This window comes from Rhea americana, unplaced genomic scaffold (genome assembly GCF_003343005.1).
Source record: "Rhea americana isolate MKP2758 unplaced genomic scaffold, rheAme1 scaffold_314, whole genome shotgun sequence".
In the NCBI taxonomy this organism is placed as follows: Eukaryota; Metazoa; Chordata; class Aves; order Rheiformes; family Rheidae; genus Rhea; species Rhea americana.
In genome coordinates this window covers 771,433-785,435 of record NW_028186440.1, presented here as the reverse complement: position 1 = coordinate 785,435, position 14,003 = coordinate 771,433, and the positions used below count along the sequence as shown (strand labels likewise).

The window sequence follows — 14,003 nt, the reverse complement described above, 5'->3', positions numbered from 1 at the left end:
GCATGGCAGACAGAGCTGCATCCAGGCAGGCCTTGAAGATCTCCAGAGAAGGAGACTCCACAGCCTCTCTCGGCAACCTGGTCCAGTGCTCCGTCACTCTCACAGGGAAGAAATTCCCCCTCACGGTCAGGCGGAACTTCCTGTGCTTCAATTTCTGCYCAWTGCCTCTTGTCCTGTCACACGGGRMAACTGAAAAGAGTTTGTCCCCATCCCCCTGACACCCTCCCTTCAGGTACTTGTACACATTGATMAGATCCCCCCTCAGTCTTCTCTTCCCCACGCTGAACAGGCCCAGCTCTTGCAGCCGTTCCTCATAGAGCAAGTGCTCCAGCCCTCTGATCATCCTCGTAGCCCTATGCTGGACTCTCCAGTACCGCCATGTCTCTCTGGTCCTGGGGAGGCCAGAACTGGACACAGGACTCAAGATGAGGCCTCAGCAGGGCTGAGGAGAGGGGCAGGATCACCTCCCTCCACCTGCTGACAACACTCCTCCCAATGCACCVCAGGAGACCATTGGCTTTCCTGGCCACAAGGGCACATTGCTGGCTCATGGTCAACTTGTCATCCACCAGCACTCCCAGGTCCTTCTCTGCAGAGCTGCTCTCCAGAAGGTCAGCCACAGGCCTTGGAGGAAGTAATGTTTGAATATTAGCCAGCTCTCCTGGACTCCCCTTCCTTCTAGGGCCTTACTTGCTTCATTTGTCCAAATTTAATTACGTAACTGAGCCAACTGTAAAATGAGTGTATATGCAATAAAATCAACACAGCAATTCATCTTAACAAGTCAACATTTGTAGAAAATAGGAGAAATTATAACATCTGCTTAGGTCACATCCAAGTGCTCATATAAAACTCCAAATAAACAAAMGAATAAGGATTATCCTGAATGCCTTTAGACATAATATACTAAGAATAGCATTCTCAAATGCTTCTACTGTGCTTTAAATGTTGATTTTAGTCTACATTAGAGGAGGTTAAAATCTTACAGTCRAACACATTTTCATTCAAAATTGTTCTTTTTAAAAGCATGATACTGTGGTATATTATGGTTTTTTGATACTTCTACAACACCTTAAGCAACATTTGTATTAAAAASCTAGCATTATTTCAGAAGTAGGGTTCCTATTTTATTCAGTAATCCAAAGGAGAAGAAAAAGTTAAGGTTTTAGGGATAGAGAGAGCAAAACAGAGAGTGAGTCAGTCTTTCCAGGGCCRTGTATCAGAGAAGAGAGGAGAATTAGTGGATACCATGCCCTGCTCACAGACTGCACTYTCTAAATGATGTACAACTTGCAATGCAGCTTATGTAATGTCTTAACAATGATCCAAATTCAACAAAATACTTGGCCATGGACCTCCCTTGCTGTTCAGGAGGAATCCCGCAGAATTCAACAAGGCCCCCCACAACTTTATATTTAGGCACTGTCTTAATCCACCTGTTGGACTGGAACCCCTGGGAGCAAAAATGACCATCATAGAGGACTTTTCTTTTTTTCTTTTTTTTTTTTTTTTTTTGGGGGGTGGGGGGAGCAATTTGTAGTTGTATGGAGGAACAAGAAACACTGACCACCACGAAATGGTATATACAATGGTATATATTGCTCTATAAAACAGGACAGTTTTAGGAAGCAATGAAAATAAAATTCTTGTAAGTGTTCTGAAAAGAAAAGTCCCCTTCTGCACTGCTATGCACACRATGTTCTTTTCCCTACAAGGAGGATTTGCCTGTGCAGCAAGGACTCCATTTCCAACATACCATGACATTTACATTCATAATTAAAACAGCCTCCTCTTACCTATTCAGCTTATCTTTCTCTGAATGGTTTGCCTTCCTTTGCCTCTAGGACAGGCTAGCCTACTTTACCTCTCAAAAATGGACTTYATCTCACAACTTCACGTATCTACAGCAGATGCTGCAGCTGCAGCAGTGAAGAGAAACAGGCAACTCTAGGGTGCAAGTCTTTCAAGCTACCTTAGACTTACTTCTGTCTCACAGTGACAGCAAAAGGTGCATAAAAGTGTATATTTATGTTCACTGATGGGAGCCTTGAGTCTAGATACTAACCTCAGATTCAGGTATCTACTGATTTTAGGTACGATTTCAGCAGTCAGGAAACCAACTTTAAATACTATTCTCTGTAGCTGTCAGTAATGTAGTTCAAGAGACATTAGTGATGTTGCCCTGTGGGAGAAAGACAGGATCACRAAGAAGTCTGTAAGACCAGCCTGCTGATCATGGTGCAAGGCTATGTGCTTTTTAGGAAAGACAGACCAGGAAGGCGAGGTGGTGGAGTTGCTCTTTATGTGAGARAACAGCTGGAATTCATCAAGCTCTGCCTGGGGTGGAGGAGGAGGAGGCAGTCGAGAGCTTATGGGTAAAGATTAAAGGGCAGGGGACACTGTTGTGGGTTTCTCCTACAGGCCACCTGACCAGGAAGAGAAAGTCGATGAGGCCTTCTACAGACAGCTGGAAGTAGCCTCAAGATCACAGGCCCTGRTTCTCATGGGGGACTTCAACCACCCTGACATCTGCTGGAGGGACTACACAGCAGGGCACAAGCAGTCCAGGAGGCTCCTGCAATGCATTGATGATAACTTCTTGTCACAAATGGTGGAAGAGCCTACGAGGAAGGGTGTCCTGCTGGATCTTGTCCTTACCAACAGGGAGGGGGATTGGTTAGAGATGTGAAGGTTGGGGGCACAGTGACCATGAGATACTGGAGTTCAGGATCCTGCAGGAAAGAASTAAGGCAACAAGCAGGATTGCAACCCTGGACTTCAGGAGAGTGAACTTTGGGCTCTTCAGAGACCTGCTTGGAGGAATCTCATGAGTTAAGGCCCTAGAAGGAATGGGGTCCAGGAGAGCTGGCCAGTATTCTAACATCACTTCCTCCAAGCTCAAGAGCGGTGCATCCCTATGAGTAAGAAGTGCAGCAAAGGGGGCAGGAGACCTGCATGGGTGAGCAAGGAGCTCTTGACCAAATTCAGACAGAAGAAGAAAATACACAGAMTGTGGAAGAGGGGACAGGCTACTTGGGAGAATTATAGGAATGCAGTCAGAGTAGGYAGAGATACTGTGGGGAAGGCTAAGGCCCAGTTGGAATTGAGTCTGACAAGGGATGTTAAGGACAACAGGAAGAGCTTCTTCAAATACACCAGCAGCAAGAGGAGGACTAGGGAAAATGTGGGCTCGCTGCTGAATGGGGCGGGGGCCCTGGTGACAAGGGATACAGAGAAGGCAGAATTACTKAATGCCTTCTTTGCTTCAGTCTTCACTGCTAAGGGCAGCCTCCAGGAATCCCAGAGCCTGGAGACAAGAGAGAAAGTCCGGAGAAAGGAAGACTTTCATTTGATTGAGGAGGAGAGGATTAGAGACCTTCTGGGCAGGCTAGACATCCACAAATCCATGGGCCCAGATGGGATGCACCCACGGGTACTGAGGGAGCTGGCGGATGTTGTTGCCAGGCTGCTCTCTATCATCTTTGAAAGATCCTGGAGAACTGGAGAGGTGCCTGAGGACTGGAAGAAAGCCARTGTCACTCCAGTCTTCAAGAAGGGCAAGAAGGAGGACCCAGGCAACTACAGGCCAGTCAGCCTCACCTCCATCCCTGGAAAGGKGATGGAACAGCTCATTCTGGATGCCATCTCCAGACATATGGAGGAAAAGAAGGTGATCAGGAGTAGCCAGCAYGGATTCACCAAGGGGAAATCCTGCTTAACCAATCTGATAGCCTTCTAGGATGGAATGATGGGCTGGGTAGATGAGGGCAGAGCAGTGGACGTTGTGTACCTTGACTTCGGCAAGGCTTTCCACACTGTCTCCCATAACATCCTCCTAGACAAGCTCAGGAAGTGTGGGTTAGACGAGTACACAGTGAGGTGGATTGAGAACTGGCTGAAAGGCAGAGCTCAGAGGGTTGTCCTCAGTGACATGGAGTCTAGTTGGAGGTCTGTGACTAGTGGTGTCCCCCAGGGCTCAGTACGGGGTCCCACCCTGTTCAACTTCTTCATCAGTGACCTGGATGGGGGGACTGAGTGCCTCCTCAGCAAGTCTGATGATGATCCCAAGCTGGGAGGAGTGGCTGACACACCTGAGGGCTGTGCCTGAGGTTCAACAAGGGCAAGTGCAGTCCTGCACCTAGGGAGAAATAACCCTAGGCACCAGTACAAGGTGGAGGCTGACCTTCTGGAGAGCAGCTCTGCWGAGAAGGACCTGGGAGTGCTGGTGGATGACAAGTTGACCATGAGCCAGCAATGTGCCCTTGTGGCCAGGAAAGCCAATGGTCTCCTGGGGTGCATTGGGAGGAGTGTTGCCAGCAGGTGGAGGGAGGTGATCCTGCCCCTCTCCTCAGCCCTGCTGAGGCCTCATCTTAAGTCCTGTGTCCAGTTCTGGCCTCCCCAGGACCAGAGAGACATGGCGCTACTGGAGAGAGTCCAGCATAGGGCTACGAGGATGATCAGAGGGCTGGAGCACTTGCTCTATGAGGAACGGCTGCAAGAGCTGGGCCTGTTCAGCGTGGGGAAGAGAAGACTGAGGGGGGATCTGATCAATGTGTACAAGTACCTGAAGGGAGGGTGTCAGGGGGATGGGGACAAACTCTTTTCAGTTGTCCCGTGTGACAGGACAAGAGGCAATGGGCAGAAATTGAAGCACAGGAAGTTCTGCCTGACCGTCAGGGGGAAATTTCTTCCCTGTGAGAGTGATGGAGCCCTGGACCAGGTTGCCGAGAGAGGCTGTGGAGTCTCCTTCTCTGGAGATCTTCAAGGCCTGCCTGGATGCAGCTCTGTCTGCCATGCTCTAGGTGACCCTGCTGAGCAGGGAGGTTGGACTAGATGATCTCCGGAGGTCCCTTCCRACCTTACTGATTCTATGAAACAGGGATATATATTCCCATTATCAAATGCTGATAYGGCCAGGAATGGAAGAAGATTTTCCACAGGCAAGACATAGCCACTGTGGTATCCTCTGGCTTAAGAAACAAGCAAAAGCTCCAGAATCTTGTAAACATAAAGGTTTATTCCAAAATCTTTCTGAAGACTTGGACTCACAACTCCAGAATTCACTATTGTTTGTTAGTGATGGAAAGCACTTGGGGAGCAGATATGTTAGGATTTGCAGGGGAAAATCACAATCTGCTATGAAAAATATCCTGAAAAAAGTTTAAAACCTTGTCCCCATAGTTAAGAGAGGGACAGGATACCATATTTCTTCTTTGCAGGGATCCACATTTAGCATAGAAAGTCTTGCTAAAGCCCACTTGATTTTCAGCAAACAAAAAGGTACCTTCCTCAATCCTGTATCCCTCTTCACTCCTAGAGGAAACACCAGCTACAGTAATACAGAAGGGGGAAGTCAGATGACATTGGTATCACTGAAACTGCTGAGATGGCTTCATTTTTCTTTCATTTATTTTAATGAAAAGCAGTTTAGACCAGATGGAGACAATATAAATCTCTTCTGCAGTGACTGCTGCCACAATCTGCAACATCATCCAAAACAGCATATGATCTTTCTCTCCTCCTACATCACTCATCGCTCTCAGCTTCCACATCACCTGGCAGGGTAGCCTTCTGAACAATGCTCAAGGTTGTGCTAAACTCACAAAGAAAGTTCAGCAGAAGTCAACTTTGATGTTGGAGTTTAGGTACTCATTCCAGTGATACCCATCAGCTCTGCCATGCTGCCAAAGTACCAGCATTACTGAGATGCCTCAGAGCGATGAAAGGACTTCACTGTCACCCTTCAGCAGCCACAGACATGTGGCTGAATGAGTAAATATAAACAGATTGTCTGAAAACAGCAGTAATGTAGGGCTTTTTTAACAAAAAAGTAAGCAAAGAAGCCACACACTATTCTGGCAGTTAAATATGGGCTTCTATATCTAAGCAGGTTGGAAAGTTCTGAGGCACACAAAAGATGGGCTTATCTTTACAACATTCCAAATCCATTCTTCAGTTTCATACTTTAAAAACTCATGGATTCAATCAGAATTAAAAATAAATTAAAAGGTACCTGCATGAAAGACTTCTGCACGTAACTATGAGTGAAGAATCCTCATCTAGCAGTGGTATTTCCAGTTCAAGGCCTTATTCACATTATACTCACTTTTTATTAACAGTGTGGAGAAGCAAATCATTCTGGACAAGAGTTATCAGGATTTGACAAAGGTCATGGATACCAATGAAAAGGATTCATTGCTTGCATTGAGTGATTTAGATCATTGCATAAGCCGGGTACAAAGAAACAATATGTACTTAAATAGGSCCAAGYATAAGTTCATCCACCTAGGAATAAATAGAGCAGGCTACGATAAAAGGAAATTCTATCCCAGGCTGCAACTACCCTCACATGTTTTAATGGATAAAAAGCCAGATGGCGAGTTCCTAGGATGACAATGTCTGAAACACTAAGTATTTATGAGATACATAAACAGGGAATATTGAGCCATATTGCAGAGTTGATACTATATTTGTATCRCCAGTTCACCTCTGGTTCCGCTGGTACTGCAAAACAGTGTCCTGTTCTCCCTTCCACGTGGAGCAAAAGATTACTGACAACAGTGAAAGAATTAAGGGCTCCAGGCTCCATCTATGTAAAGTGTCAAAGAAAAGGAGAGATGACCTAAGCATGCTCTTAAGCATCGGCAGGAGGGACACACACCCGGTAACAGAGGATTCCGCTCTGTACCTGACAACAGTATTGCAAAATCTAAACCACTAACTAGAAAATACAGACTAAACTAAGATGCAAATCTTTGCCAGAAATGGCAATTAGCTAGTGGAACAAGACTGTAAAGGCTATGATGGATTCTCCAGCAGGAGAATGTTTTAATCATCAGGACTGAATGTTTTGCAAACAGAAATTAATTCAGGGTATCATGCAAAAGACTAAATTTGATTATTTCCAAGTCCTTGTAGCTAAAAATTTTTGCCTTTCTAAACACGCACCTAAGGAAAGTTAGCAAAGACATCATTCAAGCATAGCTACACTCTAGAAGCTAGCATCTAGGAAAGGAAAGGTTTTTTAAAGGTTATTACACTYGGCCAACATAAAGCATTCAGAAGTCATGAGTCAGGGCCCCAACCATCATGTGACTGCCTTAAAAATAATGATATTTTACAACAAGAATAAATATTGGTTTCTTTTCTATTTGTCTTTTGGCCTTTTAAGCTTCAGGCTTCAAGCTCTACTTTGCAACCATGATACCCATAAAGCAGAGGTCACTAAATCTAATTTATGTAAAAGCTGAGATTCTTGCAGCATCACGCGACTCTAAGAGGTCTTCAGTAAAATTCCAAATATCTGGAAATTTACAGTAAAGTTGGGAGATTTGGCAACAGCGATTATAAAGGCAGTGTTCACTTAAAAGTCAGTCACTTGCAAAAAAAAAAAAAAAAAAAAAGAAAGAAAGAAAAAAAAAGAAAAAGAAAATCACACCAAAAAAGCAAGTTAAGCAGCAGCTGCAGTTATTCCATCCCCTTCAACAACTTCCTGCCAACATCTGTGGGTTTCCAGCCACATTTTCCTCATCACACCATGACTAGGGAGGAGAGGGGGGATTAGTGATCCTAGGTCTTTTCCATCCCTCATACTCACGTGTTTCTCTTCCAGATCAAGCTGCTTCATGCTTTGCCYCTCTCTGTTATGAAAAGCAAGAAGCCATTTGCACAGTGCCTCAGGGTGTCTAGATGGGACAGGCACAGGTACAACATGGCCAGGAGAGAGAAAGGGACATGCTGGGGTATGTGACTGACACATGACCACGGGTAAAGTTCTATTTACATTAGTGTCCCACCACCAGGACCTCCCAAGTAGATACAAGCTCGATCTTCTCACCTCAGAGAAGAAAAAAAAGCATCTCCAAACCCAACTCCTCCATTAACATTATGAAAATGGGTAGACTCCAACTTCATCTCTTACTGACATCTTCCTTCCTGGCCAAACAACACATGGAAGTCTTTCCAGAGTTCAGTTAATTGGGAAAACTGAGCAATGGCAGAGGCACAGAAAAGCTGCTGTCTACCAGTTCATATTTGGAAATAACCAGACAGCATAACACAGCCCCATGCCAGCTCATGGCTCTCCTCCAGGGATGTTTAGAGGATGCCTCTCAGACTAGGCTTCTTACTCATCTAATTGCTGCTTCTTCACTTCTCACAGGGAGGTGTGATGACTCCTCTAGTCAGAGAGACAGCTACCACCACCAGACAGCTAATCTATCTTAACATTCTCGATACAGATGAGTACTTGGAGAACAGGCGATTTATGAAATTGTATTTTAACTAAGAGCATTCTAGACCTGGACRAGTCTGTCCTGTGAATCACACAACGAACTACTAGAGCACACTGGCTTTTGTCTAATGGAGCTGCACAAAAAGCCTTAYTGAAATGCACTCGCAGAGCTGGAGAAATGAAAAGTGATGAGCACACAGGGATTACAGCCACTTTCCAAACGCTTTTGTCACCCAAATCTTCCCTGATAACAAGGCTGTATGGGAATCTGCAGTCCATAGGGCCAGTTATAAGCTGGGGCACAGCACAGGAGAAGAAATCAAACAAGTTCTTACCAATTAAGAACAAGTCTGGACAATGCCAGTGCTGAGTATTTCAGTGTGACCAGCCATTTGCTGTGCAAAGTTGCTGTCACTGTACCAAAAAAACTATCATACCAGCAAGCCCAAGATGAGGAGGAAGACCACCACTTGGCCAGCAAGACTAGGAGCCTCACTTCCCACACAGCCACACGTTCCCCGTCCACAGCTGCTTTGCAGAGCAATGGCACAAGATTTGCAGAGCACAAGTGTAAATTCAAAGTATCCCTACTGAGTTGTGGCCTGCAAATGAAGAGCTTCAGGCTGTACACAAGCATCCTGGCTGCTAGCAGGAGTTACAGCTTGCCATGTAGCCAGCAGGAGCAGGGAGGCAGGAAACATCCYCTCAAATGCAGGCATCACAGGAAAGGAATGAGAAGAGGCCTGAAAATCCCTGTTTGCACACCAYGACCCAGGTCTAGTGCTGCTGCTTCCTCCCAGAAGGATTCAACAAATACACCGACTCGTGCAGACACACTGCAGACCAGCAGAGCRGAGGACAGAGCGGAGCTGGGCAGGCAGCCTGACTCCCAAGCAAAGCTCGCAGCAGGCAGGCAGAGGGACGGCTCCACAGCTGGATAGACTGTGCCATGGAGAGGRGACAGCCCATGCATGCTGCCGGGAAACCCAGCCGCACGCCTCTCAAAACAGCTGGGGACGCGTTCGCAAAGGCAAGACTCTCCGTCAGCAGAGAGARAGCAGCTCTTCCCAGGGGTAATCCCAAGCGCCTACAGTTCGCCTTATAGAAAGCGTAAGATCATATTCCTTAGGCTAAATCTATCTTTGGTAAATAACCCGCGCCCCAGGCAGGGAAACATCCTAACCAACTGCTGGAAATGCAGAGAAAGACAGTACAAGAAAGACAGTAGCTGAGTTTTTCTTTAAAAGTCTGCAAATTCAAGAGTCTCTGCTCCCTCTGCTGCAAAAAGGCTCCCTCCAGAGCACCTGCATGTGGGACTATTTCTCCTTGGTCATGCATATAAAAAGAATATGCCCTAGTGGCAAGCATCCACTTGCTGGCGGCATTGGAGGGCCAAACTGCGATAACTTCCCGGGAATAAGCAGCTCCCTCCACCATGAGCCGAGGGGACCTCTCTCCCCGCCGCAGCAGGCGTCCTCGAGGCGACGGCAAGGCYGCCGGCTGCCGGCGTGAAAAGCCTCACCGACACCCAGGGACCTCTCAGGCTCAGCCATACTTCCCAGGTATCYGGGAGAGGTTTGCAAACTTCCTCGGAGGACTTCTCACCTAATACGATTCCCGGTTCACCACAGGAGGCAACCCAGCCTGGCGGCGTTACGACACGCAGSGCGGCACACCAGGTCGCGCAGGGATATTCAAACGGACTGAGCAGACCACGCTCTTTGGTTACTGAATCAGCATTTTTCAAGAGCCATTAAAAAAAAAAATAGACCAGCTCCTTTTACGTGGTGCTTAATCTGTTTGGGGGCTGAAATGTTTGTTAGCGTACTGAATTACTGCAGGAATCCTGTCAGGCTTCCCAAGAGCATTGCCTCAACTTGACCCCATTAGAGTCAAGTTCGTAGAGTTGTTTCTCAGCATAAACAGATTTTCGGATAGCTCTTAAAAATATCATTTGTTCTGAAAAATTACAGAAAGCCCGGACAGTGAGCGCTGGCAATCAACACACGTGCTTCGCGGGAGGAACGCCAGGGGCGCTCCCCGGCCGGGGGGACGGCGCGGCGGGCGGCAGCACGGGCCGACAGGAGCGGAGCTCGYGCCCGGCGTCGTGCTCTTCCCTGCGCTTGTCACCGCCATTTTGCGATATTCACCAAAGCGGCTCTCTAAATTTGCCTGTTTGGGAACAAAACCGGAATTTTTTCCGAGCGCTGAAAGCTATGATATTCACTCTCTGATTTTATGCCTTAAAAWTTTTGGAAAGGGAGATCTGGGGCTGGGAAAACACGGGCAGCTGCTCCACCTCTTCTCCATGCCTGTGCTTCRGCAAAAAACAGAAAGCACACACACCGAGCTGTGCACCAAAATGCAAAGCCTACAAAACCTCCAGGGATTTGGGGGTCACTAAAGGCCTCATTAGACAACTTCCAAACCGGAAAACACTGACCTCCACGTGAGGTGACCCGCGCCTGYCAAATCCGGTGAGGCTGGCAAAATATTGTTCCAAGAGGTCAAAAAGTGGTGGGACGGAAACTCAGGAACATTTACATTTATGTTCAGCAGGAAAAACACCTTAGCGGAGCAGTCCCCCGGCCTACGGCTGCCCCGCTAAGTCACGCGTGGGGCCAGCCTCTGCCTTCGCATCCGAGCAGGCAAATCGCGGCGGGATCCGCAGCGTCTGGCAGGGTCCTAGCCGCTTTCAGGAATCAGCTCACAGGAAGTAAACATTCAAGATTATTTTTAATGCGCTTGGAATAAAACCTGCTCTCATGCAGAGGCCCAGCACAAGGGGCCAAGCACCATAAAAGTCCCGTGGAAGCTCTGTTTGGCAGATTTAAGTAGGACATAAGTGATGTATACACTTTATATAGCCCTCTTTGTGAAAGGAAGAATTTCGCCTTACCGAGGAAAATATCATTGAGTAACAAGGAAGCTCTGAAATAAAGAGCTGCCTCTTCATCTCAGAACCAGGCTTTAAAGGGAGTTTAATTTTTTATTTTATTTTTTTTTTCAGTTTGAGGTTTTGAAGATCTTGAGGATATTGGGCTTAGGTTAAAGTAGAAATCACAAAAGTAGCATTTTGTACTCTCAGATAAAATACTATAGGCCAAATCTCATTTCTAAAATGTTTCTCTTCTGTATGAATTACAAAATGTGAAAATCACAGTTCTGCAGAGGTCCAGCACAGTGTGTCATTTCACCATCGAAATACAGGACTAGACCATGGACTGGGTTCTAGTTTAACTGGATAGATGTGAATGTTTCTGGCTTTTCATGCAAAAAGAAATTAAGACAATGATGAAACTGAGAACATAATACGCATTTTCTAAGTTTTCTGAAAGTTCAAAAACAAGCAGTGCCTGGCCCAGGTTTTACCCTCTGTCACAGCCAGGCAAACCAAAGAAACTCGACTCCTCCTCACATGCAGGGCCGTGACTGAGCACTCCACCACCTTGGCACACCTAGACAGACGGCATCCGATAGATTACGGGCCCTGATGTTCGGGCACAGAGCGCAAAAAAYATATCGAAATGGTAATAAATTTATTTCTACTCGCAGGCTTGTTTATCCAACAGGAGGTACAAAGTCGCCGCAGTGTAAATGAGGTTCAAGCTCACAGGAGATAGGTTTATACAAGACTAAAAGGCTGCAGAAGTCAACGGGAGTCCGGCCATTTCCTGCGAGTGCCGAATCAGGGCCACACATGTTCCTCCACGTCTCTCCAGTTAGATCTGAGCTTTTACCTCTTAGAAGACAATTATTTATGGCACGCACCAGATATTTTTAGAAATGCTAGCCCTGGGGAAATTTTGTGCAACCTAACTCCTGAGCTGAAACTGTTTCATGAGAAAAAAYGCCCGCAGAGTAACACACTCCTTTCTCTGGAGTTCTGGACAACGTTTTGTTCACCTTCAAATTTTACAAGGTGGTTTAAGAAAGCAACCGTGTCACCTCAGAGCAGGTGCAACTTAAGTGYAAAAACCCGTCTAGCCAAGGAGGACATAGGAAAGCGCAGAGCAAACCCAGGAAGCCAGAATTACCTGGTGACTCCGTACTCGGGGGGCGGCTGGTATCTAACGATGGCGACTTCGGTGCGGGCCGGCTGAGGAGCCACGTAGGAGGGTTTGAGAACATCCTGCACCATCGCCGCATGCTGGTCGCCGAAGAAGAGCCCGTGCTCGGGCGCCTTGCTCACGGGGGCCACYGCCTGCTTGGCTTTGTAGGGGTACTCGGGCGGCGGGCCCCGCGGGTCCATGCCCTTCGCGGGCGTCGGGGCCGGCGCTGCTGCTTTGAACCCCTKGCTGCTCCCTGAGGTAGGTGGGTGTTGCTTAGCACCGTTTCTCTCCAGCGAGAGCTGCATTATCCTCTCGCTGAGCGAGCGGACGTGACCCTGTTTGAGCTCCTTCAGCGCTTCRTCCTTATGCGCCTGCCCACTGTTGGCCCGGTTCACCGTTGCTCTCCCTTCAGTCCTGGACTTCTGACTGGACACGCCAGCGACGTAAAAGCCCGGGCCAACCGCTCCCGGCTGCTGGCCTCGGAAAAATTGGGACTGGGCCTTGGCCTCCTCGTAGGTGGGCAGCTCTTCGTTGTTCTGCTGGGGCTGCGTCGCCCGTGCCTGCTTCTCCATCACCGTATTGTCCCCCTGGTGCTCCTGCCCCTGAGGTTCTTGGCGGGCTGACTGCTGGAGCATTTGTGGCTCTTCTTGCGCGAGGTTTTCTGTGGAAGAGAGAGTGCTGGTAGTGCTGTTGGAGGGCCCTGCGCTCCCCGTGGCCTGGTGCTGAATTGCCAGCAGGTTCATGTTCTCGTTGGGGTTGCCATACCTCAGCTGCTCCTGGATCAGGCGCTGCAGTACCGTGCCCGCGGCCGCCTCCTCCGACCCTCGCATCTCCACCTCTGAGAGCCGGAGGAAATTGGGAGGGTGCAAGGTGCAAAGCGGTTCCTCAGCTAGGCAGAAAGAGAGGAGAGGTAGGGTTTAGCACTTTCAGGAGGCCTTGCACCTGTGGAGAAGGTGTATTATTTCCCAGTTGGGGTGCAGCTGAGTTTTGGCCACCTACAAATGAGTCCAAGCCAGCCAGATGGAGGAGTGGTCCAGCTGCTCCTCCTGGCTCCTGTCCTCCCACACCCTGAGGTCAAAATTATCTTTCTCAGTTCTCCCCTTTCTGAAGATGCTCTTCAAGGTCTCTTTAAGAGCAGAGAGAATGTGTTTGAAGGAGGGATAAAAACCATGGAGCTCTTCCCTTTCCCCCAAAGCTTTTCAGCTCTCCTCCATACTCAACTCTTGCTCCCTACACTGCTGCTAGCCCCTTGCCCCCAGCTGCATCCTTTATTCTTTCACAATAAGAGAAACATATCCCCATCCTCTTCCTAGCCTTCCCCTCAATATCCCCTCAATATCCCCTCAATATGCTCCGTGCACCCATCCCCTGCCCATGGCTCTGAACTCCTCGCCTAGAGACACAGGCAGTTTCAGAGAAAAAATCAATCTATTCTAAGATAGCAACTTAGTATGAATTACATAAATCACTCCCTGGAAATGCCTTCCATGGATTACACAGCTAGCCTACATGGTAATACTAAATGAGATGATAGATTTTTGATAGCCAAAGATAGATGGGTTGTATCCCCTCCTAAGTGCACTGCCTGCCACAAAAAAGTAAATGTAGTATGTCTCACAGAAAAAGCTTTGAAATGATACCGAAAATAAAAGGGTTCTAGGAGCATAATTAAAGAGGAGTCTATGCTCTGGCATTTTGTTTTAGTACAGTAATTTCCT

General features: G+C 47.6%; 1 protein-coding gene across 8 annotated transcripts in view; it reads right to left on the bottom strand.

The window, feature by feature from the left end:
- Window positions 1–14,003, bottom strand: part of AMOTL1 (angiomotin like 1) — a 108,323-nt gene that overhangs the window by 40,066 nt on the left and 54,254 nt on the right. For 7 of the 8 annotated variants that reach the window (XM_085310265.1, XM_085310264.1, XM_085310266.1 and 4 more), the window contains one exon: window positions 12,271–13,174. In XM_085310265.1, the coding sequence (XP_085166391.1) occupies window positions 12,271–13,174 (904 nt within the window). Of the gene's footprint in view, window positions 1–12,270; window positions 13,175–14,003 lie in introns of those variants that run through there. The other variant, XM_085310267.1, reaches the window with a different exon arrangement.